This window comes from Pagrus pagrus, assembly GCF_965226575.1.
Source record: "Pagrus pagrus genome assembly, chromosome: 17".
NCBI lineage: Eukaryota > Metazoa > Chordata > Actinopteri > Spariformes > Sparidae > Pagrus > Pagrus pagrus.
In genome coordinates, this window is record NC_140201.1 from 750,001 (window position 1) to 777,891 (window position 27,891).

Consider the following 27,891-nt stretch of genomic DNA (forward strand, 5'->3'; position numbering starts at 1 on the left):
GTCTGTGTGCTTTTCCAATTTTAGTTGTGTTTTGTATTTTAATAGCTGTGTTTTCCCAATGATTGCATGAGATTTCCTTTTTGAACAATGTGTCTTATGTAAAAAACAGTGTGTAGTGTTTTGCAAGAAGTGTGATGGAGAATTTCAAACAGTGCAAAGCATGTTGTGTGTGCAGGGTGCACGGTCACCATGGTTACAGGTTTGATGCTTTGGGCACAGCAGCCACTTTTAGTGTTTAAGCATCAGACAAAAACTGTATTAACAATAACCACAACAATAATGATAATAATAATAATGATAATATTAATAATAATCATAATCATAACTCCTCCAGCAGCAGTCAGATCGAATGTAAACACTGTTTTTTAGTGTATTTCTATTTACCTTTATAAAGTACTTTGTTACACAGAGTGTGTATTACAACTAGAGGTGAAACTATTATGTGCAATTGTCCTCCTTCATACATCTGTTAGTGAAATAGTGTTTATTATTATTATTATTATTATTATTATTATTATTATTTACTGTATGTTTATGTTATTCTGTTTTTGTCTCGTTCTGTTAACTTGAGTATAGTATTATATGACTGTAGTATAATAAACTGTGTTGTGTGTGTGTTGTGTGTGTGTGTGTGTGTGTGTGTGTGTGTGTGTGTGTTAGCGTTTGAGAAGGACGGCGTGCAGACTTTCTACGCACAGACAGCCAGCGTGGAGTTCTACGAGACCCATAAGGACAGTATGACGATGGTCTACAAGGGCACCGAGGGCCACTTCCTGCTGCACTACAGTAAACTGACAACACACACACACACACACACACACACACACAGACACACAGACACACACACACACACACACACACACACACACACACACACACACACACACACACAGACACACACACACACACGCACGCACACACGAATCTTAAAGCAAAAAAAGGATCAGTTCAACATTTCAAACATTGTTTCATACAAATGAAATGAATCCCAGTGACATGTGTGTGTGTGTGTGTGTGTGTGTGTGTGTGTGTGTGTGTGTGTGTCTCTGTGTGTGTGTGTGTGTGTCTGTGTGTGTGTGTGTGTGTCTGTGTGTGTGTGTGTGTGTCTGTGTGTGTGTGTGTGTGTGTGTGTGTGTGTGTGTGTGTGTGTGTGTGTGTGTCTCTGTGTGTGTGTGTGTGTGTGTCTGTGTGTGTGTGTGTCTGTGTGTGTGTGTGTGTGTGTCTCTGTGTGTGTGTGTGTGTGTGTCTGTGTGTGTGTGTGTCTGTGTGTGTGTGTGTGTGTGTGTGTGTCTGTGTGTGTGTGTGTCTGTGTGTGTGTGTGTCTGTGTGTGTGTGTGTGTGTCTGTGTGTGTGTGTGTGTGTGTGTGTGTGTGTGTGTGTGTGTGTGTGTGTGTGTGTGTGTGTGTGTCTCTGTGTGTGTGTGTGTGTGTCTGTGTGTGTGTGTGTCTGTGTGTGTGTGTCTGTGTGTGTCTCTGTGTGTGTGTGTGTGTGTGTGTGTGTCAGGGAGAGAGGGTCAACATAAGGATGTTGAGCAGTGGACGTCCGCCCACACTGAACACCAGAAAGTTGCAGAGTGTCTGAAGTTCCCTCAGGACAGCCCGTTCATCTACGACGGAGCTGCAGGTCGGTGACGCTCTCTGTCCGACAGCAAATAACTGAACAGAGACAATCACTCAGTGCTTCTCATGTCTGCTCACAGATGCTTGTCCTAAGATGCCAGCAGCACCAGAAGTGCAGGCGGCGCCAGAAGAAGCCTAACAGTCCGGAGTGAAGACGAGCAAACACCAGAGTGTCAACATACGTCACATAAAGATCAAATAAAGACAAACTGTGAAAGCTGGATGTGTTTCTGTGAATCTGAATCTGTCTGAAGATGTACTGAGGTCTGAAGATGTACTGAGGTCTGAAGATGTACTGAGGTCTGATGATGTACTGAGGTCTGAAGTTTTACTGAGGTCTGATGATGTACTGAGGTCTGATGATGTACTGAGGTCTGAAGATGTACTGAGGTCTGAAGATGTACTGAGGTCTGAAGATGTACTGAGGTCTGAAGTTTTACTGAGGTCTGAAGATGTACTGAGGTCTGAAGATGTACTGAGGTCTGAAGATGTACTGAGGTCTGATGATGTACTGAGGTCTGAAGATGTACTGAGGTCTGAAGATGTACTGAGGTCTGATGATGTACTGAGGTCTGAAGATGTACTGAGGTCTGAAGATGTACTGAGGTCTGAAGTTTTACTGAGGTCTGATGATGTACTGAGGTCTGATGATGTACTGAGGTCTGAAGTTTTACTGAGGTCTGAAGTTTTACTGAGGTCTGAAGATGTACTGAGGTCTGAAGATGTACTGAGGTCTGAAGATGTACTGAGGTCTGATGATGTACTGAGGTCTGAAGATGTACTGAGGTCTGAAGATGTACTGAGGTCTGAAGATGTACTGAGGTCTGAAGATGTACTGAGGTCTGATGATGTACTGAGGTCTGAAGATGTACTGAGGTCTGAAGATGTACTGAGGTCTGAAGATGTACTGAGGTCTGAAGTTTTACTGAGGTCTGGAGCACATTCCAGATATTTAATATATTTTATATTGGAGTAGAGGTAGAGAAATGGAAGTACAAAGTACAAATACATCAAAATGTACAGTAGTTAGTTACTTTTCGTTACTGGGTCTGGACTATCTATCTATCTATCTATCTATCAGTGATGTCAGAGTTCTGATGAGGAGGTTCTGAGATGTTTGGCGGATATGAGCTCATGATGAGATTCAGAAACTCAAACTGAAGCTTCGTTGTCACGTTGTTTTATTTGATGAGAAAACAGAAACAGAGCAGACGTCCTGTTTATCCTGACCGTTGTTTTGTACTTCAGCTCAGTGACACCATGAGGCCCTCGCCCTCCTTACAGAGCTCTGCAGAGAGAGAGACAAAGAAACAGACATCAGTCCAGTCTGAGCTCTTCACCTGGCTCTGTGTAAGCAGACAGCTGTACAGGTGAAGCACCATGCTTGGGGTCGTAGCTGAAGTCTGGTTCTCCGGAGAAGCCGAGGCAGCTCGCCTGCCTCTTGAAATGTTCCACGTCCGAGTCCGTCAGGGTCGTCTTTTCAGCTGGAGACAGAACCAAAAGATGCACGTTGCCCCGGATGCAGTGTTTCAGATATAAACCGAGTTATTTTGTCTCTGTGACTTCTTACCCATCAGATACAGAGCGTGACTTCTGATCTCCTCGGGAAAGTCGCCAGTGAGGTTCATCAGGCGAAAATACTTGTCGAGGTTTCTGGTGAAGCTGTGGGCGTTGAGGAGCAGACAGCCGTCACAGCTCGGCAGCAACTGAAACGTCGTGCTGATGTTTCCCACTGAGACACAATCCAATTTAACACATTCAGACAGAACAACAGAATCATCTGTTTGAGACAGAAGCTGTTACTGAGATCACATGATGATGTAGTCTGTTTTTATTTGACATAATCCAACCCCACGGACAGAAAGACAAACATGAGGTAACTGCAGCAGCGTCTCCCATCAGGTAACTTACATGACCATGACAACGTGTTCCCGTCAATGGTGACGTTGACTGTTGAGCCAAAGCAGGAACCATTTCTGAGTAAAGAAACAAAACAGAGTTGAGTTCATGCTGTTTGACCTTTTCTCAAAAAGTGACGACTCGCTTTCAGAAGGAACTCTTTCCTCAGACGTTTCCTTAATTATGATAAAAAACTATAAAACTGTGGTTTGTGTCTTTGTCCAGTGATGTTTCCTCACATCCTGTTCTCCTGATGCAGGACCACTTCACTGTCGCCAGACGCTGACGGGCTGATTTTCATCCAGGAGCTCTCCGTGAATCTCAGGATGTAGTTATACGAGTCGGAGTCGGTGAAGCCCATGATGAAGCTCACGTTCCTGTGAATCTGCACTCAAACAGGAAGTCAGTCAGTGGCAGACATTAATAACAGGAGGACACAAACTGTGATCGGCTCAGAATCATTTGTTTACTCGTTCTTTAATCGATATCGATCTTTTTATTGATTATTGTGAGATAGAGAGTGCTGACCCTGACGGCAGGAGTCAGAGGGTCTTACTGTGGAGCGGTCGCTCAGAGACAGAGGTGTGATCAGAGGTTTGCATTCTTCAGGCGTCAGAGCCGAGACGCTCAGAACCAGCCCGGCGAACAGGAAGTGAGTGCTGACCCACAGATTCATGACGCTGCAGCTGGAGACAGACGGAGACGAGCTGAACCGCTGAGCCGCTCTGCATTTATACAAGCTGCTCTCAGTCCTGGGGTTTTCCAGTATTTACACAGAGGACAGATTTTGTCCCCGGTTGCCCTCGTCCGGTCCAGAGTTGGGTCAGAACGGGTTCTCTCTGGTCAGAGGGGACGTCAGGGTTCAGAGATCAGATACAACTTTATTGATCCAGCGGACGAGGGACATTCAGCTGCTGCAGGACAAAGACGGAAAGTTACAGATGAGAAACTACAATACTGACAATTATACTGCTTCTTCTTCTTCTTCTTCTGCTTCTTCTTCTTCTTCTTCTTCTTCTTCTTCTTCTTCTTCTGCTCCTTCTTCTGCTTCTTCTTCTTCTTCTTCTTCTTCTTCTTCTTCTGCTTCTTCTGCTTCTTCTTCTTCTTCTTCTTCTTCTTCTGCTCCTTCTTCTGCTTCTTCTTCTTCTGCTTCTTCTTCTGCTTCTTCTTCTTCTTCTTCTTCTTCTTCTTCTGCTCCTTCTTCTTCTTCTTCTTCTGCTGCTCCTTCTTCTGCTTCTTCTTCTTCTTCTTCTGCTTCTTCTTCTGCTTCTTCTGCTTCTTCTGCCTCTGCTTCTTCTGCTTCTTCTTCTTCTTCTTCTCCTTCTTCTTCTTCTTCTGCTTCTTCTTCTTCTGCCTCTGCTTCTTCTGCTTCTTCTTCTTCTTCTTCTGCTTCTTCTTCTGCTTCTTCTGCTTCTTCTGCTTCTTCTGCTTCTTCTTCTTCTGCTTCTGCTTCTTCTTCTGCTTCTTCTGCTTCTTCTGCTTCTTCTTCTTCTGCTTCTGCTTCTTCTGCTTCCTCTTCTTCTTCTTCTTCTTCTTCTTCTTCTGCTTCTGCTTCTTCTGCTTCCTCTTCTTCTTCTTCTTCTTCTTCTTCTTCTGCTTCTTCTTCTTCTGCTTCTCCTTCTGCTTCTCCTTCTTCTTCTTCTTCTGCTTCTTCTTCTGCTTCTTCTGCTTCTTCTGCTTCTTCTTCTTCTTCTGCTTCTTCTTCTGCTTCTTCTTCTTCTCCTTCTTCTTCTGCTTCTGCTTCTGCTTCTTCTTCTTCTTCTGCTTCTGCTTCTTCTTCTTCTTCTTCTGCTTCTTCTTCTTCTTCTTCTTCTTCTCCTTCTTCTTCTTCTTCTGCTTCTGCTTCTTCTTCTTCTTCTGCTTCTTCTTCTGCTTCTTCTTCTTCTGCTTCTTCTTCTTCTTCTGCTTCTGCTTCTTCTTCTTCTTCTTCCGCTTCTTCTTCTGCTTCTTCTTCTTCTTCTGCTTCTCCTTCTTCTGCTTCTTCTTCTTCTTCTTCTCCTCCTCCTCCTCCTCCTCCTCCTCCTTCCTCTTCTTTATTGGTGGATCACAAACCAACTTTAAAGCTGCAGCCACCACCACGTCCTGTATCACAGTGAGGGGATCCTGTGTTTGTTTTGTCTTTAATTTCACTGATAGATAATAACTACACAGTATCAGACAGATACATACATGTGTACATGTACTTGATGTTATCATACAGTGAATCCCTGTTTGTTTTTGTTTTCACGACTGAATAAAGTGAATAAACAAACAGACCTTAAAGGACGGCACAGTTTCTACTGCTTTACTTTGTTTATATGTGGCGGACCCTGCCACCTCTCCAGCAGTGTTGTGGGACCTTATTGTCCTCTGACAACAGCTCGTTTATTCACTGATGGAAACAGTTTGTGTTGTTGTGTTAACAGATATGTGGGTCATCACGTCACCGGGTCTCTGGGTCCAGACTGTGGTGACAGCTGTATTGAAGTCTATGGGATACGTTGGAGAAACATATTGAACCCAACACATCTGTATGTTCTGAACACCTCCAGAACATGAGGACACGCTTCAGAGAGGTTAAAGTCTGGTGTTTCATCGACATGTTGCTCCTCATCGATCTCGTTTGGTCCAGATTTCATCACCCTGTCAATCATTCAGGAAAAACATCAGTCAGCAGGGACGAGCACCTGCAGCTTCACTTCCTGTGTGCAGCGTGTTCATGACCAGCAGAGGGAGCCACAGTCCAGACCTGATCCACCACCAACACAGATCCAGATAGGCCCGGTACTGAAGTTCAGCTCCGGTTTGAGCCTCTCCTCCTCCTCCTCGTTCTTCTTCTTCTTCTTCTTCTTCTCCTCCTCCTCCTCGTTCTTCTTCTTCTTCTTCTTCTTCTTCTCCTCCTCCTCCTCCTCGTTCTTCTTCTTCTCCTCCTGCTCCTCCTCCTCGTTCTTCTTCTTCTCCTCCTCCTCCTCCTCCTCGTTCTTCTTCTTCTTCTTCTTCTTCTCCTCCTCCTCGTTCTTCTTCTTCTTGTTCTTCTTCTTCTCCTCCTCCTCCTCCTCGTTCTTCTTCTTCTTCTTCTTCTTCTTCTTGTTCTTCTTCTTCTTCTTCTTCTCCTCCTCCTCCTCGTTCTTCTTCTTCTTCTTCTTCTCCTCCTCCTCGTTCTTCTTCTTCTTGTTCTTCTTCTTCTCCTCCTCCTCCTCCTCCTCGTTCTTCTTCTTCTTCTTCTTCTCCTCCTCCTCGTTCTTCTTCTTCTTGTTCTTCTTCTTCTCCTCCTCCTCCTCCTCCTCCTCGTTCTTCTTCTTCTTCTTCTTCTTCTTGTTCTTCTTCTTCTCCTCCTCCTCCTCCTCCTCGTTCTTCTTCTTCTTCTTCTTCTCCTCCTCCTCCTCGTTCTTCTTCTTCTTCTTCTCCTCCTCCTCCTCCTCCTCCTCGTTCTTCTTCTTCTCCTCCTCCTCCTCCTCCTGCAGCCCTGCTTCACCCCTCTACTTTGGGGGAAGAAGTCTGTTTCCAATGTGCAGAATCAGATTGAATAATTTCAATATGGCAGTTTTGATTTTATGGCTGCTAAACTGAAGCATTTCATTCAAGATGCCAGCAGCTCCCCAGGATTCTGGTCGTCTTTACCGATTGATTCAAGGGTTTCTAGTTAGTTGAGCAGATTATTTTGGGCTGAAGCCAGTGTGGTTGCACTGTGTAGATTTTTAAGTGTTTTTTCCATATTTCCCCATTTTGAATAGCCAATTCTTCCTTGTGTGATTTGTTGAATGAATGAATGAATGAATGAATGCCATTTTCTCTCTCTCTCTCTCTCTCTCTCTCTCTCTCTCTCCTCTAAATCCTAATTAAACCAATCAGCTGTGAGAGTTAAACCTTTAAATCCTCCTGTGGGATAATAAAGCAGCATCACACTGAAGGAAAAAAACATAATCTTCTTTCACTGAAAGTTAAATAAAAATATAAATAATGTGAACTGTTGGTTTATTATTATTATTATCACGGAGGAGGAGACGTTCAGCCTTAATGAAAATACTAACGACTGCTGCCTGCTGTGCTGACGAGGAATTAAACTGCATTTAACAGAGTTTAATTAAAAAGAGGCGAGTTGATGTCATCAGGACTGTAACATACATCCACAACTGATCTGAGCGTTTTAACAAGTGGATATATAACATATAACATATTAATGGTAATTCATGTTGTATTGTTTGAAGAGACCAAGTAGCAGTATTTTAACACAGGACAAAAGTGGTTCAAGTTTAGAGCCTCCAACTGAAACAAACCGTCCATCAGTGACAAACAGACGCCTTGTTTCTACTCAAAGACAGAAAGAAGTTCATGGAGAACATTTGCTGAATTTACAAGAAGGAACAAATAAGTCAGAATCAGTCAGAGACAGAGTTTCACACAGTTTATAAAGTGTCTCCAACTCAACAACTCACTGAACTGACACATTTGTTAAGGGAGTCTGGGGACAAAGAAGTCGCCTATACTGGTTACTGGTTAGTGTCTTTGGCTGGTACAGCCATGCTGCGACAAACTGACACTTTTTACAAGGAAACAAACAACTTACTGTTTTCATTTAATGCTGAATTTACAAGAAGGAGACGATGATTCAGAATCTGTCAGAGACAGAGTTTCACTACGTTAGAGAGTTTGTTTTAACTCAACAACTCTTAAAATCAGCTGATTTGTAAAGGGAGTCTGGTGATGTTGTCAGAGACTCAAATCAGGTGGAACTTGAATTTCCTGACACTGAGAAGCTGAACAGAGAACAGTTCAAATAAACTGTTCGAACATGTGAGTGTGCTGACTTGACTGGTTTCACCTTGATTAAAGTGTGTGTGTGTGTGTGTGTGTGTGTGTGTGTGTGTGTGTGTGTCCATATCCAACACCTGTGTAACGACTGTGAAGCGATGAAGCCGCCTGAGGGCGAAACATTTTAATGAAGGAGATGAAGCCGTGAGAAGACCTGAGCAGGTTTCTGATCAGGAGACAAGACAAGAGGAGGAAGAAGAAGAGGAGGAGGAAGAATTCATCTTAAATTAATTAAGTGTTAATGAAGCCTTTGATTACAACAAACGAGCACATTCCTGTTATTAAAGGCTTTTAAATGACCCTGAAGCATCAGTATATGAATTATGATCCACCAGTTCAGTCATCAGCTGCAGCTGATCAATTATTTATAAACGATCCGTCATAAAATGTTGCATTCATTAAATAATGACAGTAATTTTGCTTGGCATTCTGGGTAATGAAGTAAATCAACAACAATCTTTGCTTTCTAGTAATTAGTCAGCAAAGTAAATAGATCAAGATTTAAAACGATCAATTTGTCGTAATTATAACCTGAAAAGTCTTAATTTTTAATTTTCACACAAAAATCACAAAATGGAGAATTCTGAGAAGTCTGTAGATATTATTTATATCAATACATCATGTACTACAAAGATGGCCGCTCTATGTGGACGTGTTCACTGGTTCCTAACAGACGCTCAGCTGCTGATTCATTGATCATCTGTGATGGATGCAGTGAGATCCTCAGGACAGTTAAAAAGATTCACATTATGGACTGTGACCCCGGCAGGACGTCGTTAACCGGACCTTGAGGACAGACACGTGTCCACGAGGACGTCTGTCTGTGAACATGGACCGTGATATATCTGTTCAGTGTCCTCTGAAGCAAACATCAGGCTTTGAACTCACAACCTTCACAAACCTCCAGAAGACGACTTCAGAGATGTTTCAGGCCGTGTGACGTCACAGCTGGACTCCTCAACCAGCGCTCTCTCTCTCTCTGCCGACCCAGACGGGTCGAGCAGACGGGTCGAGCAGACGGGTCGGCCACCACCAGTCCAGTTCTGCTCATGGTGGGACATGTTGGGTCTCTAATGTTCTGGACCTGCTCGCTTTGGAAAGTGTCATGAGATGACTTTAGTTGTGAATCGGTGTGATACAAATAAAGATTGATTGATTGATTGATCGAGTGATTGATTGATCAATTGATTGATTGATTGATCGATCGAGTGATTGATTGATCGATCGAGTGATTGATTATTTGATTGATTGAGTGATTGATCGATCGATTGATCGATTGATTGATCGATCGATTGATTGATTGATCGATCGAGTGATTGATTGATTGATCGAGTGATTGATTGATCGATCGATCGATCGATCGAGTGATTGATCGATCAATTGATTGATTGATCGATCGAGTGATTGATTGATTGATCGAGTGATTGATTGATCGATCGATCGATTGATTGATAAAGCTTTTTGTCGTATTGAGATTGGAGGAGCTCTGGACAAACATGTCGCGGAGGCTGACGTCTGACGGCTCTCAGCTGGTCTCAGAGTTCGTGTCCCTCGACGTGAAGCTCCATCAGGAGGATCTGAACGTGAAGACTGTTTCCTGCAGTCTGGTGACTTCACAGGTGCTGTTTGTAAGAAAAGCTGATTTTTGAGTCTCAATCTCAAATCCTGAGACTCAGAAATGAACTTTTCCTACAAACAGCTTCTGTAGAGAATGAAAATAAAAGACGTTCACTGCAGCAGCTGCTTTACATCAATCACTTTTACTGTTTCTCTCAGGATGAACGCAGAATAATTCACCTCTGATAAACATTTAAAACATCTTCTGCTCTTCTGAATCTTCAAACACTGAAGAGTTTCTGTCGAGGCTGAAGTCTCGCTGTCATTCTGCAGAAAGACACGAAGAGTCAAAGTTTCAGTATGATCACGTTTCCTTCTTTAATGTGTTGATGTACGGAGGACCAAAACTGCCCAAATAAATAAATAAATGAATAAATAAATGAATGAATAAATTAGCCATCAAATGCACCTTTTAAATAAATCAATTAATTAAATAAATGTAGGTGTTTATTCATTTGTAAAATTTGTCGAATTCATATTTCTGTTTATATTTTTTTCTGTATTCATTCTCCGAATTTATTTGTTTTGTCCAATTTAATTAATTAATTAATTAATTAATGTTTTTCTTTCCTTATCATTTTTCCTTTGCACTTCCTCCTTATTTAACTTTTTTATCTCCCCAATTTCTTTGTCATTATACAAATGAATGATGCACACTAGAAAATAATAATAATAATAATAATAATTACATTTAAAAATGAATACATTACTTAATAAAATAGGACAATAAATGGAAAAGTAAACAAATAAGGGAATTAATACGGAGTTAAAAAATAAATACAGAAGCAAATTAAAACAAGTTGTAATTTTTATCACATTTAATTAATTAATTTATTATGATACATTTATTTTTAATATTTTATAATTAATTCATTGAGTGAGTTACTTCTGAGCAGAGACAGTTTCAGACTCACTGGAAATTGATTAATTAATTAAAATTAATTGTAAAATGGAAAAGTAAATAAACACAGAAGCAATGAAAAACAAAAGAAATATAATTTATGTAATATTTCGTAAATAAATTAATTCTAACATTTATTTGAATGTTTTGGTGCATTTAATGGAACATTAATTTATTTTGGGGATTTTTTATTTTGGCAGTTTTGGGCCGTATCAGTGTTATTAAACAGTGGGAGGACGGGCAGGTACCAGGGTCCACACAGATGTAGGAGTACTTCAGGTATTTGCGGGTCCCGGGACACGGGTCGGAGAAGATGCTGTTAGAGGCTCGAACTGAACACCTGTGTTTCCCGTCACACCTGCAGAGAGACGACGAAAACATCAGTCGATTTTCTTCATGAACATAAACAAATATAAAATATTTATTTATATTCATGAATTTTTCCCTCTGAGACGTAAACGTGCTGTGTTACTGATAAACTCACTGTGTGTGTGTGTGTGTGTGTGTGTGTGTCTCACCTGTCGGCCATCACCTGCAGTGTGTTGGAGAGTCGACAGGTGGTGTTTGGCGGCTGACTGCGGGGGTAGGGGTACCTGCACACCCTCTTACTGAGCCGGCCGTAGTTAGCTGTTAATACTTTGATCACCTGAGATCCTGAACACACACACACACACACACACACACGCACACGCACACACACACACACACACACGCACACGCACACGCACACACACACACACACACACACACGCACGCACGCACGCACGCACGCACACACACACACACACACACAGACACACACATATCATGTTTTGTCGTGACAATAGTTACTGGAAAATCATCAAACTCTTGTCAGAAACGTCTGTTCTGTTCTCACAGACGAGGCTGCAGTCCTGTTCAAACATCCAGTGTTTTCACACTTACAAGTGTTGAAACTCAGTCCTGAACAGTGGTCTGTGGCTCGGCTGGAGTCGGGACATGGTTAGCCTAGCTTAGCATAAAGACTGGAAGCAGGGGGAAACAGCTAGCCTCGCTCTGTCCCAAGATGATTTTGATTTGTACGTCTCGAAAAACTTAACTGAAGACTTCCTGCAAATGTTTCAAAATAAAGTTGTTCAGGGAGAGAGAGTCTGCCCTGAAGGCTTTTAATGTGAAACAAATGGAGGAAGTGATCAACAGAGACGAAGCAAAAATACTAATAAAAATTATTTAAAAAAAAAAATAATAACTCACCACAGTGAAGTGTAGACCTCTGTCTTTGACACACATAATGGATCCCTGCAACAACAAACAACATGCAGACCTTAATATCAACACACACACACACACACACACACACACACACACACACACACACACACACACACAAGGATACCTACTCCCAGTCTCACAGGTGTATGTGGTCTCCATCCACACACACCTGGTCCTGCAGGGTCTAGCAGAGTGACATGACTCCATCATCACTGTACAGCTGTATCGACCGTCACACCTGAGAGGGCGGGGCAGAGACAGGTGATACTGATGTGCTGTAAAAGAAATATATAACAAAACGTTGTTTTCAGACAGACGCTCACTCCGGGTCAGTTTTACCTCTTCTTGGCGGTGTTGAGGACCGGGGTCATGGAGCAGAGCGGCGGCTGCAGACGGGTCGGAGGAACGCCGTCAACACAAACCTCCGACTCTCTGTGACTCGCACTCACGTTCTGGACAACAATCAGGCTGCCATCTGGACGAAGGACAAACACAGGAGAGGATGGAGGGAAGAAACAAGTAATCTGATTACTTCTTCCACCACTGTCGAAGACACAAAACGACTGCAGACACCAGATGACAACATAAAGACACCAAACAACCACAAAGAGACACCGAACAACCACAGAGACACCGAACAACCACAGAGACACTGAACAACCACTGAGACACTGAACAACTACAGAGAGACACTGAACAACCACAAAGAGACACTGAACAACCACAAAGAGACACCGAACAACCACAGAGATGATGAACAACCACAAAGAGACACTGAACAACCACAGAGACGATGAACAACCACAAAGAGACACTGAACAACCACAGAGACGATGAACAACCACAAAGAGACACTGAACAACCACAGAGACACTGAACAACCACAGAGACGATGAACAACCACAAAGAGACACTGAACAACCACAGAGACACTGAACAACCACAGAGACACTGAACAACCACAAAGAGACACTGAACAACCACAGAGACGATGAACAACCACAAAGAGACACTGAACAACCACAGAGACACTGAACAACCACAAAGAGACACCGAACAACCACAGAGATGATGAACAACCACAAAGAGACACCGAACAACCACAGAGACACTGAACAACCACAAAGAGACACTGAACAACCACAGAGACACTGAACAACCACAAAGAGACACTGAACAACCACAGAGACGATGAACAACCACAAAGAGACACTGAACAACCACAGAGACACTGAACAACCACAGAGACACTGAACAACCACAAAGAGACACTGAACAACCACAGAGACGATGAACAACCACAAAGAGACACAGAACAACCACAGAGACACTGAACAACCACAAAGAGACACTGAACAACCGCTGAGACGATGAACAACCACAAAGAGACACTGAACAACCACAGAGACACTGAACAACCACAGAGACACTGAACAACCACAAAGAGACACTGAACAACCACAGAGACACTGAACAACCACAGAGACACAAAAAAGGCCACAAAAAGAACAAAGTGACGACTGCAGTTGAAACATGAATGTATGTTACGGTGTCGTACAGCAGCGCAGCCTCTGAGCGTAGTCATGCAGGTCGCACGTCAACGTCCTCTCTGAAACACAGCACACGTCACAGAGAGTTTACATGAGGACATGTGAGGTGGAAGAGCATGAACGTAATGTGAGTCAGGTTTTATCAGAGAGGAGGGTGTAGAGAAGGAGACGAGGCTGTAGGAAGTAAGGAAGTGAAAAGGAGGAGAGAAGAAGTCTGTTGACTGACTCGACCACCTGAGGCAGTTTGTCTGTCAGCTGACGAGTCGACAGTTTTAAAGCAAACAGTTTGATATTTACCTGCTGAGGTCGTCGAGCTGCAGCAGAGCACTGTGAACACTGAACACAGAGACATGTCAGAGACACGTCAGAGACTCGACAGCAACAGGAAGCACATTACAACACTGCAGCTGACGGATGCAGAGGCCCAAAACTTCCACAATCAAAAATGAATTCATTAATATAACGTTAAGTATGAAATATAAAGGATGAACTCTCAGGTCTACTCTGTTCGTATCGCTCTGTAACGTCCATGTAAAAAGTTACAACAGATTGTTGCAGTAAAATGGTGACGTCTAAGAGTGTGATGATGAACAACGTTAAATACAGAGTCTGTGAGTCACAGTGACTGAGCTGTAACAGGATTAACTGATCGACTTCACTGGAAATGAATTTTTAATTGACAATCATAATCAGCACAGTTATTAAACACAGAGTCAGACTGAGCTGTGAGGTTTCACCAGCTTATATATAAAATATGTCCTCATGTGTTCATGTGTCTAATACTGTGGACACTGAGGACGCTGTGGACACTGAGGACGCTGTGGACGCTGTGGACGCTGTGGACACTGAGGACGCTGTGGACGCTGTGGACACTGTGGACGCTGAGGACACTGTGGACACTGTGGACACTGAGGACACTGAGGACGCTGTGGACGCTGAGGACACTGAGGACGCTGTGGACACTGAGGACACTGAGGACGTCCTGTTGTCTCTGACTTCATTTATTTCACACACAGATGGCTGTGGAGGATCAAAACTAAATAAATGACTCGATCAATAAATAAATATGCAAATAAATGCACCAAAAATACAATTAAAAATAAATGTAGCCGTTCATTTATTCATATAAAGTGACATGAATTGATTGTTCTGCTTTTAATTTGCCTCTGTGTTTATTTACCTTTGAATTTTGTTCTTTGTTCTTGAATTAACTCATTTTTGTCAACAATTTATCTATTTTTTATTTTCTTCTTTTTAGTGTCACAACTAGATTTATTGGTGCATTTAATAATTTCTGTAATTTATTTTGTCTATTAAATGATGGAAAATGTCCATAAAAATGAAAAAGACGAAGTGACGTCTGATAGAAACACTGTTGAAGCCTGTAAATGCTGTAAATCAACGTGTCACTTTGTGCTGACACACGAGGGTTCGGATGGAAAAACATTTTTTAAACAGTCGTCAACATTTGTGATGATCGTGGACGTGACGGAGGATCAGAGGAGAAAACGTACGATGACGCTGCATCGATGAGTCGCAGGTCAGGAGGTGAAACTACGACAAGACTTAAAATGAACAACAGCGCTGAGTCGTCATGCAAACTGCTTTAACATTACAGACGCCACAGGTGGATCAGCCACAGAGAAGAGCTCAGCGGTCGGTTTAATTTACAGCCGACGTCCAACAGGAGACGAAGCAGACGACAGGACGTGTTTGCAAACCTCAGGCTCTTCTACAGCTTCTCATCAGGCTGTTTAAAGTGTCACTGCTGATTTCACATGTATTATCTAATCAACGGTGACACTTCACCGGACCTCGGTCCACAGTGTGCTGTACACATCCGGTTCTGGGTTCACATGGTGTCAGAACTTCACAGCAGGATCAGCTGCAGTCTGTCTGCAGGTTTCCATCTGTGGTAACATTTCTCTGTACAAATGATTTGTTATACCTGAAACGTGATCTGACTAAAGTAAACTTCTGGTCGTTTCATCTCTCCACAGCCAGCAGACAGGAGGGAGGATCACATATGGACACACAGGCGTCGTGTTAAACAGAATATAAATACACGTTAATAATGTTTTTTATGCTTTAAAACAGAGAAACAGCAGAAGAGTCCTTTGAAGAGTCTGAAGGTAAAGTTGATACTCACAGAGAGCAGCGGCGAGTCTCTGATCCGTCCTCATGTTGATGGAGACAAACTACTTCAACTCGTCAGACTTCACACTGAAGTTTCACTGATGATGTCGATCTGTCAACAACAGACTGTGTGTAACTCTGCACACACACATCATCACTTATTAGACCCTCAGGATGTTGGTACAACACACACACACACACACACACACACACACACACACACACCAGGGGCCGGGTCGTGGAGCAGAGCGGCTGCAGACGGGTCGAAGGAGCGACCACACAACGACCACTGAGTGAAGTCAGAGGTCATAAGTTTACTGTATTTACAGTAATTGTCACTTTTTAAGGCTTTAAAACAGAGAAACACAGAAGAGTCCTTTAAAGTGTGTGTGCTGCTGCTGAAGCCGAAGTTAAAATAAAAACTGTTGTTTTACTCAGAGAGCAGCGTGAGTCTGTTCAGAATCAGAATCAGAACCACTTTTATATAAGTAAGTTTAGACACACGAGCAGTCTGCTGTGGTCTGAAGGAGCAAAACTACAAACGATACTAAAAATACTTAAAGACTTAATAAAAACTGTGTGTGGAGGTGGGCGTGGTCGAGGTGCGGCTGCGGGAGCGAGAGGTGGTGAGGGCTCAGGCGAGCAGCGCCAGGTGAGGAAGTGACAGAGCTGGCACCTGCTTGGTAATCACTGTCGGCCTTCACATGCAGTAGCGTGCTGGACCTCGGATGGGAGACGCAAGGGAGAGCAGAACGGATTCTGCAGGACGAGTTGGTGTCCGAGACGCACGAGCCACGTTCGGTTCCCCCTGACAGTGTGATCACTGTGACTGAGAGCAATGAACAGTGTAAAACCAAAGAACTGTCTGCTTGGCGTCTCTGAGGTAACCCACGGCAACAGGGAAAAGGCTGCGATATGAAAATATTAATATTGTTACTGACTGTAAAGTAGGTGAAGACTGTCCTCATGTTGGTGTCACTATAACAGAACCACTGATAAAAATATTCTGTGATTATAAAGAAGAATCAACCACAACAGGAACATAAGCAACAGGAACATGAACATAAACAACAGGAACATAAGCAACAGGAACAGGAACATAAGCAACAGGAACATAAACAACAGGAACATAAACAACAGGAACATAAGCAACAGGAACAGGAACATAAACAACAGGAACATAAACAACAGGAACATAAACTACAGGAACATAAACAACAGGAACAGGAACATAAACAACAGGAACATAAACTACAGGAACATAAACAACAGGAACAGGAACATAAACAACAGGAACATAAACTACAGGAACATAAACAACAGGAACAGGAACATAAACAACAGGAACATAAACTACAGGAACATAAACTACAGGAACAGGAACATAAACAACAGGAACATAAACTACAGGAACCTAAACATATATAATGAAGTGAGATGTGGATGAAAACTGGGCAGATTCATGACGACTGATCGTTGATCGTCTTATTTTTTGTCACTTCCTGTGTGATTCTCTCATTTTTAAGTAACAGCATGTTGCAGTTTGCGGCTCCGCCCGTCGACCATCTGTCAGCCTTCATGTGTGATGACTCACACAGACACATGCAGATTATGGAAACACAGCAGACTAATATTAGACTTCCATACGAGCGAGGAGACGTGAAGGAGCTCAACGTCCAAAGATTCAGAGGATTCCTCCTGAATCAGCATCTCGTTCTTCATCCTCGTTCAGGGTTTATTCTGCTGTTTGAAAAGTTCAGAGGGAAAATCAGATTCAGTGAAGCCAGAACAGCTGCTGAAGAAGACGTGGTTGGAGGTTGGAGGTTGGAGAGGCTGCGTTGTGTCGTCACATTAATGAAACAAGACTTGAAGGAAACTTTTGGAAAATTGATTCTATAAAAGAAGAGTGGAATAATAAAAGTGATATCTTTTTTAATAAGTGCAGCCTGGAGCCTACATTACCCACAATGCAGCTGTAGCAATGTAGCCGCTGAGCGACATCACTGGAAGTAATTTATCAGATTACATCACATTTAATGTAATATGAGTTACTCTGAGGTCACCACAACATAACGTGCCACTGATTAAAACAATATTCTGTTGATTATAAACAAAAAAGAAAATAACAAAATATGAAATCTGGCAATATTATTTAAATTTAACAGGAATTATGTTCCTGAGCTGTAAAAATGTACAAAGTCAGTTTATGTTTGAGTCGTCGTCGTCAGTTTCTTGTGTAACATATGAAACATGCAGATGTGTTTTTACTGGTTTCACGTAAAAATATGAAATTGATCAATGATTAGATGTTTTTTTTCTTGGGGAATAGGATATAAATTAATATTTTATTTAATAAATCAAGTACAATAAATTTGAATAATGAAAATAAAAAAAACAAATAAAAAAGTAAGAAAGAAAAGAAAGAGGAGAACGAGGAGAAAGAGGAGAACGGGTCTCTGAAAGAAGTCCACAGACAAACTGAGGTTTGGTCCAACAGGAAGTTTTATTTCTTTACAAAACAAGAGCGCAGACTCATAAAAGAGCTCAGACAGGAGGCAGGAAGAGAAAATCTACACTTCTGTTTAGACACGACAACTTTCAACCACTTAGAAAATATAGAGGAGCTCTGTTCACACACCGATACACACAACCTGCACGTCATCTACACTGTAGAAAAGAAAACAACAACAACAGGAAGTCAGGAAATCTGCACGTCATCTACACTGTAAAAAAAGAGAGAAGGAGCCGGCGTGACGTCCGAAACCAAAACGATCCGGTCAGAATTCAACTCACAGTCACGGAAGGAAATAAATCAGCGACTCCGTCAAATATTACACTGAAATAACTGCATTTCATTTTTCCATCATGTGGAAAAGTTTTATTCACGTTGTGTTCTAGATTCAGAAACGTATGTATTTTATTTTGAAAAAACATACATCTAAATTCATTTAATGCTTTTATTAAATCTGAAATTTAAAGTTTTGGAGAATTTTCAAGAACTTTTGCAATTCAAAAATATTTTTTCAAATGTGATTTTTGCCAGAATTTCAATGTTGAGACTGTAAAGTTTTAAATAACGATTTTAAAAATTAGTTTTAAAACAAAACTTTTTTGTTCAGAAAGATTTTCATGTTTTGACTCCAGTCGTGTTCATAAGTGTTTTTTCTTCACTGACGTTTATTTTCTTCCTCATTCGACTGTTTGTTTGTTTGATTGACCGGTTTCTTTCTGTTTGGTTTGTTTTTGAGCCAAAAAATAAAAAACAGAACAGAACTCAAAATGTTCACGTGTCCATAAAGCACCTACATCTTTATCAAAACTAAAACCTTTGCACTGATAAAGTACAACAGTAAAGTCAGAACACCGTGGAGAGACTCAGAAAACATCTGTTTGAGTATTTTCAGTTGCGACTTGAAAACGAGCTTCAGCTCGTCACCAGATAATGAAACACTGCAGAGAGAAGGACACGTGACTCGTACAAAACCTGGAAATATTGAGCTGAAATTTACAGTCGTAGTTGTTTGTTTCCGCGACACAACTTCTTCAAAGCCACAACACAAAAGAGACGAGAGAAAACAGCCGCACGTCGTTTAGTCGTTAAAAAAATGCATCAAAACGAGAAAATTCACAGTTTCAGGGCAAAAATCAACAGGAAGTACTTAAAGGGAAAATCCACCTTCAGGTAAACATCTTAATCATCATCATCATCATCATCACCATCATCATCATCATCATCATCATCATCATCCTCATCATCATCATCACCATCATCACCATCATCATCATCATCATCACCATCATCCTCATCACCATCATCACCATCATCACCATCATCATCATCACCATCCTCATCATCACCATCATCACCATCATCCTCATCACCATCATCATCATCATCATCACCACCATCATCACCATCCTCATCATCACCATCATCACCATCATCCTCATCACCATCATCATCATCATCATCATCATCATCATCACCATCATCATCATCATCATCATCATCATCCTCATCATCATCATCACCACCATCATCATCATCATCATCATCATCCTCATCACCATCATCATCATCACCATCATCATCATCACCATCATCATCAGTCATTGTCTGGGTCTGAAGTTCGACCCGGTGTTTTCTCTGTCAGCTGTGCGTAATCTGCTCTGGTCAGCTGATCGTTATCTAACGACCGCTGCAGTTAACGTCCTCTCAGGAGGTGCTCGTGTTTTTAAAAGATTAACGACATCAGTAACTGAAGAAGAAGTAAACGAGTCAGGTGAAGAAGAAACGCTCCTCAGACCTCAAACACACAAACAAGACTGCAGAGATTTAGTCATTCCGTCGTCGTTTGTGTCTTTGTGGTCAGTTTGCGTGTCTTTGTAGTTGTTTATTGTGTCTTTGTGGTCAGTTTGCGTGTCTTTTTTGTATCCCTTTGTAGTTTGTGGTCTCTGTGGTAATTCTGTTTCTTTGTGGTCATTTGCTGTGTGTCTGTGGTTGTTTTGCACCTCTCAAGCCTTTTTTCGTCTCTTTGTAGTGAGTTTGCATCTCTTTGTTGTTGTTTTTGTCTCTTTGGTCATTTGGTGTGTCTTTGTAGTCGTTTTTTGTCTCTATGTAGTCATGTTGTGTCTCTGTGGTTGTTTTTCATCTCTCAAGTTCTGTTTTTTGTGTCTTTGTTGTCTTCTTGTTTCTCTTTATAGTCCTTTTCTGTCTCTCTGTAGTAGTTTAGTGTCTCTCTGTCTGTTCTGCATCTATTTAAGGTCGTTTTGAGTCTTTTTGTAGTCGATTTACATCCTTTTGTGGTCCTTAGATTGTCTTTCTTACTGGAAATGTTTACAGTCACTTGAAACAGACTCAGGAGCCCGAGGCCCTTCCTCTACCAATGACTGAGGTGGATTTTCCCTTCCAGCACAGCGTAAAGAAAGAAAAACAGACATGTTGGGTAAACCAGCAGCTCAAAGGCAAAGTTCAGCTCAGAAGCAGTTCCTGAAATCGAACACGAGCGCACACACAGAAAACAGAAAGCCATCCCGACTCCCTTAAAGGGTAAAAAACAGCAGCGACTGAGCTGCTGGAGCTTCTAATCCTATGTAAACAGGCTTAGTGTAAGGCAAGGAGGAAGAGGAGGAGGAGGAGAAAGAGGAGGAAGAGGAGGAGGAGGAAGAAGTCAACTGCAAGATGAGACAGTGGAGGAGGGATGAAGGTGTCGGAGGAGGAGATCGATCAAGACGATGAGTAAGCAGAGGGAGACAGACAGGCGAGGAGGAAACAGAGGAGGAGGAGGAAGAAGATGAGGAGGAGGAGGAGGACGAGGAAGAGGGGGAGGACGAGGAGGAGGAAGAGTGGGAGGAGGTGGAAGAGTGGGAGGAGGAGGAAGAGGAGGAGGAAGAAGAGGAAGAGGAAGAGGGGGAGGAGGAAGAGGAAGAGTGGAAGGAGGTGGAAGAGGAGGAGGAAGAGGAGGAGGAGCAGGAGGAAGAGGAAGAGGGGGAGGAGCAGGATGCAGATGGCTGAAAGGCAGACAGCAGAATTAAAGGGATCAGACGAAGGCTCAGACGCACAAACACACGGAGGTCTGCGGCAGGAAGTGAACGCCTCGCTCGACAAACGCTCGATCAATGAAAACATTTCATCAGTCCGTCAGCTGATCGATTCAAATCAATATCCACAGATCAGCATGGTGATTTAATTAGACTGTTTCTGTTCAAACTAAGTTAACTGATCAGACCTACAAATGTACGGAAGGTCAGGAGGGACAAAAACTCTGCATGTCACCGGTCAGACAGATTCACCGGGAAACATTTAGATCATTTTGATAATGTAGTTTTTTATCTGTTGCTATTTCAAACACACCTTGTTTTTATTATTATTATTATTTTCAACTTATTTTTGAAGTGGCATGTTTTTTGTTTAAAATAAAAAAATAAAATAAAAATAAAATCAAAGAGTTAAACTAGTGTTAACAGTGAGCAGGAGGCTGTGTTCATGACGACCGAGACGTGTTGTTTGTTTCCTCTGACTCGTGTGTTTCCTCTCTGACTCGTGTGTTTCCTCTCTGACTCATGTGTTTCCTCTCTGACTCGTACGTTTCCTCTCTGACTCGTGCGTTTCCTCTCTGACTCGTGCGTTTCCTCTCTGACTCGTACGTTTCCTCTCTGACTCGTGCGTTTCCTCTCTGACTCGTGTGTTTCCTCTCTGACTCGTGCGTTTCCTCTCTGACTCGTGCGTTTCCTCTCCGACTCGTGTGTTTCGTCTCTGACTCGTGCGTTTCGTCTCTGACTCGTGCGTTTCCTCTCTGACTCGTGTGTTTCGTCTCCGACTCGTGTGTTTCCTCTCCGACTCGTGTGTTTCCTCTCTGACTCGTGCGTTTCCTCTCTGACTCGTGCGTTTCCTCTCTGACTCGTGCGTTTCGTCTCTGACTCGTGTGTTTCCTCTCTGACTCGTGCGTTTCCTCTCTGACTCGTGCGTTTCCTCTCTGACTCGTGCGTTTCCTCTCTGACTCGTGCGTTTCCTCTCTGACTCGTGTGTTTCCTCTCTGACTCGTGTGTTTCCTCTCAGCTTCTCGTGTGTTTCCTCTCTGACTCGTACGTTTCCTCTCTGACTCGTGCGTTTCCTCTCTGACTCGTGCGTTTCGTCTCTGACTCATGTGTTTCCTCTCTGACTCGTGCGTTTCCTCTCTGACTCGTGTGTTTCGTCTCTGACTCGTGTGTTTCCTCTCTGACTCGTACGTTTCCTCTCTGACTCGTGTGTTTCGTCTCTAACTCGTGTGTTTCCTCTCTGACTCGTGTGTTTCGTCTCTGACTCGTGTGTTTCCTCTCTGACTCGTACGTTTCCTCTCTGACTCGTGTGTTTCGTCTCTGACTCGTGTGTTTCCTCTCTGACTCGTGTGTTTCATCTCTGACTCGTGTGTTTCCTCTCTGACTCGTGTGTTTCCTCTCTGACTCGTGTGTTTCGTCTCTGACTCGTGTGTTTCCTCTCTGACTCGTACGTTTCCTCTCTGACTCGTGTGTTTCGTCTCTAACTCGTGTGTTTCCTCTCTGACTCGTGTGTTTCGTCTCTGACTCGTGTGTTTCCTCTCTGACTCGTGTGTTTCGTCTCTGACTCGTGTGTTTCCTCTCTGACTCGTGTGTTTCCTCTCTGACTCGTGTGTTTCGTCTCTGACTCGTACGTTTCCTCTCTGACTCGTGTGTTTCCTCTCTAACTCGTGTGTTTCCTCTCTGACTCGTGTGTTTCGTCTCTGACTCGTGTGTTTCCTCTCTGACTCGTACGTTTCCTCTCTGACTCGTGTGTTTCCTCTCTGACTCGTGTGTTTCCTCTCTGACTCGTACGTTTCCTCTCTGACTCGTGCGTTTCCTCTCTGACTCGTGCGTTTCCTCTCAGCTTCTCGTCTCTTCATGAGCCCTTCTGAGTTTCTGCTGGATGAAGTCGGCCTGCTGGGTCAAACAGTCGAGGCTTAATCGCTGTCTCTTTGTCTCTTCGTCTCTTTGTCTCTTTGTCTCTGTCTCTCGCTGCTCTCAGTTTTGTCTCGATGGTTTCAGCTACATCGTCTCACCGTCCTTCGTCTCCGTCGTCTCACTGATTTTAAAAAGAAAGAAACGAGCAGCAGAAGGTGACGAATGAGAAAATGTCTCAGAATCAGCCAACAGATTTTTTCCTCTTCACATCGGGCTCGTCTCTACATCTGTGTTAATCAGGTAATAATTAACGCTATCGCTGTCGTCCTGGGGAAACAAGCTTCATTAACACACAGCAGAGTCGTTTAGATTTGAGACTAATGGAGCCGTTAAAGCCCAGATAAACTCATCTGCACCTGCTGAGGAGGAACTGGAGCCAAAATCCAACCGACTGGATCAGAGAAGAACAATCTGGAGCTGAAGAGGCTGAAATGAAACAGCTCTGATTTTAAATACCTCCATCCCCCGTTACTGGAGGTGAATTAAACTATATTGTTGAGCTCACAGCACATTAAATATGATTAAAAAATTCAGACCGAATGCTGTTGTGTAATAATGTGAATCTTTTAAATCAATTAATCTGATTGGATCCTCCATATTTAAGTTTCTCTGTTAGAGTTTAAACTGTCTTGACAGCAGGACATCAGACTGAAACGTGAGGAACAAACTGGTGATCGAGACCTTCAACAAACATCAACCGTGAACTATTCATGAAAACACACATGATTTGTTCTTGTCTCAAAGAACTTCAGCTCTCAGTCATTCATACACTCAAGAGCAAATCTGTTAAAAACTGGTTTTTGTAGGATGAAATTTATCTAAATAATTCAGTGAAGCGTCGTCCAGCAGAAACAGTCCGGAAGTAAAAAGACAACAAAACCTGGAGACTTTGTCTCGTTACAAACTGTTTCCCCTGCAGCTCATTAAGCCTCAATACTGGCAGAACGTCCATGTTTAACCAGGAGACCAGCAACGTTTGACCATAAAGAAAAACTTCAAGGATCCTCGTGATCTCTTCTCCTGCAGACTGAGATCTCAGCAGACGAGCTGCATGGAGACATCTGAGGTTTAAATCATCTCCAGCTGCTTCAGCTGTTCAGCAGAACGCTGCAACTCTGTTTTACTGTGAAGCTCCAGAAATGTTCTGTGGACTACGAGACTTCACCTGACTTTATATCATCAGGAGGAGATGATGGCTGAGCCTGACTTTATATCATCAGGAGGAGATGATGACTGAGCCTGACTTTATATCATCAGGAGGAGACGATGACTGAGCCTGACTTTATATCATCAGGAGGAGACGATGACTGAGCCTGACTTTATATCATCAGGAGGAGACGATGACTGAGCCTGACTTTATATCATCAGGAGGAGATGATGACTGAGCCTGACTTTATATCATCAGGAGGAGACGATGACTGAGCCTGACTTTATATCATCAGGAGGAGACGATGACTGAGCCTGACTTTACATCATCAGGAGGAGACGATGGCTGAGCCTGACTTTATATCATCAGGAGGAGACGATGACTGAGCCTGACTTTATATCATCAGGAGGAGACGATGACTGAGCCTGACTTTATATCATCAGGAGGAGACGATGACTGAGCCTGACTTTATATCATCAGGAGGAGACGATGGCTGAGCCTGACTTTATATCATCAGGAGGAGACGAGCTTAGCTTTAAATGAGAGATAACGTATTAACCATGAGGCCTGTCCTCTTGTCCTCTTGTGTCACCTAATTATCATGACTGGTAAAGCTCTGAAAACAACAATGTAATGGTAGCAATGGCGTATGAAGCTGTTTTCCCTGGCGGTGAACACACCTGTCCCGAGCCTTAAAGCACCTGACTGCAGCTGGATTTAAAGCCTCTTTATGGATTTCTTCTCCTCCTGCAGCAGCTGACAGACTAATGAGAGTTTTCCGTGAGAGACGAGTGAGAGAAGACGTGAAGAGATAAGACGGAGAAAGACGTCTTCCTCTCTGAGAGCTCCTCTTTATTACTCCTTCGTCCTTTATCTTCTTCATATAGCAACACAAATGAATTTCACCTGTCGAGTCGCTGCAGGGAAATGAAATTTAACGAACGTCAGAGCTGGAGGAGAGAAGCCGGCCACGAGGATAAGAGAGAGGCGAGGATGGAGGAGGTGACGAGGAGAGGATGGAGCTCAGAGGCAGGAAGTGAAGTCGGTCGGAGGTTCGGCAGTGAGCTGCTGGGAGTGTTCGACAGCCAGTGTGTGTGTGTGTGTGTGTGTGTGTGTGTGTGTGTGTGTGTGCTTACAAGACGTGCATGTGAATACAAAGGCAGTGCTGTAGATGTGGTTACACGTTTATACTGTATATCATTGAGTGTGTGTGTGTGTGGGAAAACATAAACGTGTGTGTTTGTACTTCTATCTTTGTGAGGACAGATTTGAGTCACACCTACGAAGTGAGGACGTGAGGACCGTTTAACGAAGTGAGGACCGTTTAACGAAGTGAGGACCGTTTAACAAAGTGAGGACCGTTTAACAAAGTGAGGACCGTTTAACAAAGTGAGGACCGTTTAGCGATGTGGGGACATTTTAGGACAAATGTGTGAATTTCTTTAGCAAAAGTGAAGAAAGTGGCTTCAATGACCTCATGCACACAGAAGTACAAACATCTGTGTGTGTGTGTGTGTGTGTGTGTGTGTGTGTGTGTGTGGTAGACTTTACATTCTCAGTACAACATCAGAGCATCTTACTATCAGGTGCTTTAGTTCACCTTCGACAAACACACTGACGAGTGAGGACGACTGAAGATCTGCGTTCAAGAGTGACAAAATCCAGTGTTCAGAAAAAATGTTCAGCTCCGCCCATCAGGTGATCTTAGACAAACGGACAGGTGGAGTTGATGTGGGGCAGGTAAGTAGCTGATTTTTGGGCAATAAAACATTTCTGGGTATTTTTTTCTCATTCGCACTGTTTGGGGAAAATGTAAACACATTTGTACAGAGACAAATTCTACTAACCCAAGATGAGACAAAGGAGGCAGGTGAAGTTGAAGCAGGTGTTTGGTTGATAAAGGTTTGAACTTTTTGGAGCAAGATGTCGTCCGTCGACCAAATTTGGACAAAAGAGGCAGATTAATGCCGAGGTCGGACAGGGAAGGAGCTGTCTTTTTGGGCATCTTTATAACATTTCAAATCTTAATATAATGCATTTTTAAATGTGTAACTCGTTAAATCTAATTGTATAAAGAAGAGAAGCAGCTGCTTCTTCTTCAAAAAAAGTTTTAATCAAACCTTTAATCTATGTAGGCAAAAAAAATGCTGTTCCACAAAATTGGCAAAAATCGTGAAAATGTTGATAAAGTGGCTATTCAGGTGCAAAGGGTCTGAAACTGTTGAGGGGAATTAAAGCAGCAGCTTTTTTCTGCAGGATTTTCTGATCCAAAACATCCAGAACCGTCCAAATTTGGATTGGTGACCGGCTGAGCGTCGGCCCATGTTGTCCAAACTTTGGGATTTTGTTGCTCCATTAACCAACATCAGTGAACTCCAGCCTCCAAAACATCCACAGCCATGTTTTTATCAAGTCTGTAGATAGAAACTGAAAACTGTGACTGTGCAGATCTTCTCTGTTCACTGCGACATGAAAGCAAAAAAAAATAGAGAAGTAGAAGCTCAGCTGCAACGTGTCGCAGCCTAAATGAGTGAATTTTCTAACATTAGCAGAAATCATGACTCGTCTGAAGCTCAGCAGGAGACTCAAGCTGACAGAAGATAAAACACCATGAAGATAAAACTCAGTAATCAGAGGACGTGAACTGGAAATGGATCCGTATCGTGGAGATGAAACTCTTCAGCGATCCTCACTCGTGCGCTGAAGAAGTCCCGAAACCAAAACTCCTTTTTCATACCGCAGCTCTGATGTCTGCGAGGCCCCTGTGGGATCCGACAGGGCCCCAAATATTTTAGAAGTTCCCCCCAAAAAGAAGAAAAACTCAAAAGAAATAAATCCATCTGTCGCAGCGGTTGAGACTTCAGATCCGCCCTCCATCTGATCCTGCTGCGTTCAATCAGCAGAGGCTTCGACAAGCAGAGGACAACAGTCCCCGAACAGACACCAAGAAAGAAATCATCCTCGTGTCTCCGTCCATGTTTTTCCTTCCGGCGGAGGTTCGGTCACCCTCCCCGCAGAGAGGACCCCTCCGGAGAGCCTCGAAGACTTTTAAAGATTCACAGAGAGGAGTGAAGATTTGTTTCCAACGAGGAGGAGCAGGAGGAGCAGGAGGAATAACCTCGGAGGGTTTTCTGCCCCACTGCAGGTAGACGGGGACGATGGTGGTTCAATCTGAGGGAGGGGACCCTCATCAGGGCCAGGAGGAGACTCTTTGAGACTGTGATAATAAATATAAGTCATCATGTGATGTCATGGCGTTGGTCCCGCTCTGTTTCCAGCCTCTTGATCCGAGCAGGAAGTGAAGCGTGCGGGTGTGTTTCAGCGTCGAGGGGGAACTCCTCTCGCCAGCTTCAAACCGCTTCTCTGCTCGGGGCGTTTTCAGCTCGAGGCTTCGGGAGGTTTGACAGGAGACCTCCGACCACGAGGAAGCCCAGTGCAGCCGGAGTGAGCCGGTCGCCTGAGGAGAACAGAAACATGACACATCACTGCAGCGCTGTGTGAGGCTTCGTTTCTCTGCGTGTTTCA

At 43.1% G+C, this 27,891-nt stretch overlaps 4 protein-coding genes across 5 annotated transcripts in view; 1 reads left to right on the forward strand and 3 right to left on the reverse strand.

Moving 5' to 3' along the window:
* The window catches only part of LOC311273160 (saxitoxin and tetrodotoxin-binding protein 1-like), a 9,691-nt gene extending 7,849 nt beyond the window's left edge, over positions 1-1,842 (forward strand). The window contains exons 6-8 of the mRNA XM_084380070.1: positions 661-786; positions 1,504-1,623; positions 1,700-1,842. Of these exons, the coding sequence (XP_084236196.1) occupies positions 661-786; positions 1,504-1,623; positions 1,700-1,758 (305 nt within the window). The 3' untranslated portion in view covers positions 1,759-1,842. The remainder of the gene's footprint in view (positions 1-660; positions 787-1,503; positions 1,624-1,699) is intronic.
* A 980-nt stretch (positions 1,843-2,822) lies between these two features.
* LOC311273161 (uncharacterized protein) lies at positions 2,823-4,586 on the reverse strand. Its single transcript, XM_084380071.1, has 6 exons — positions 4,075-4,586; positions 3,758-3,903; positions 3,531-3,595; positions 3,190-3,351; positions 2,999-3,103; positions 2,823-2,907 (listed from the first exon to the last, which is right to left on the reverse strand). The coding sequence occupies exons 1-6, from the start codon at positions 4,192-4,194 to the stop codon at positions 2,864-2,866; spliced, it is 642 nt and encodes a 213-aa protein (XP_084236197.1). The 5' UTR covers positions 4,195-4,586; the 3' UTR covers positions 2,823-2,863.
* A 4,373-nt stretch (positions 4,587-8,959) lies between these two features.
* Positions 8,960-15,874, reverse strand: LOC311272509 (L-rhamnose-binding lectin CSL2-like). Of its 2 annotated transcripts, XR_014624572.1 has the most exons (10): positions 15,778-15,874; positions 13,926-13,964; positions 13,637-13,687; positions 12,418-12,553; positions 12,207-12,316; positions 12,061-12,105; positions 11,346-11,481; positions 11,076-11,185; positions 10,107-10,193; positions 8,960-10,011 (listed from the first exon to the last, which is right to left on the reverse strand). XR_014624572.1 is itself a non-coding variant. In XM_084378962.1 (9 exons), the coding sequence occupies exons 1-9, from the start codon at positions 15,809-15,811 to the stop codon at positions 10,189-10,191; spliced, it is 666 nt and encodes a 221-aa protein (XP_084235088.1). In that variant the 5' UTR covers positions 15,812-15,874; the 3' UTR covers positions 10,057-10,188. The 2 variants fall into 2 exon arrangements, 1 of the variants encoding a protein (XP_084235088.1); XM_084378962.1 differs by lacking the exon at positions 8,960-10,011 and having other exon boundaries at positions 10,057-10,193.
* Positions 15,875-24,680: 8,806 nt separating this feature from the next.
* The window catches only part of LOC311273274 (uncharacterized protein), a gene marked incomplete at its 5' end in the record, with an annotated part of 44,457 nt that continues 41,246 nt past the window's right edge, over positions 24,681-27,891 (reverse strand). Inside the window, one exon of the mRNA XM_084380246.1 lies at positions 24,681-27,823. The remainder of the gene's footprint in view (positions 27,824-27,891) is intronic.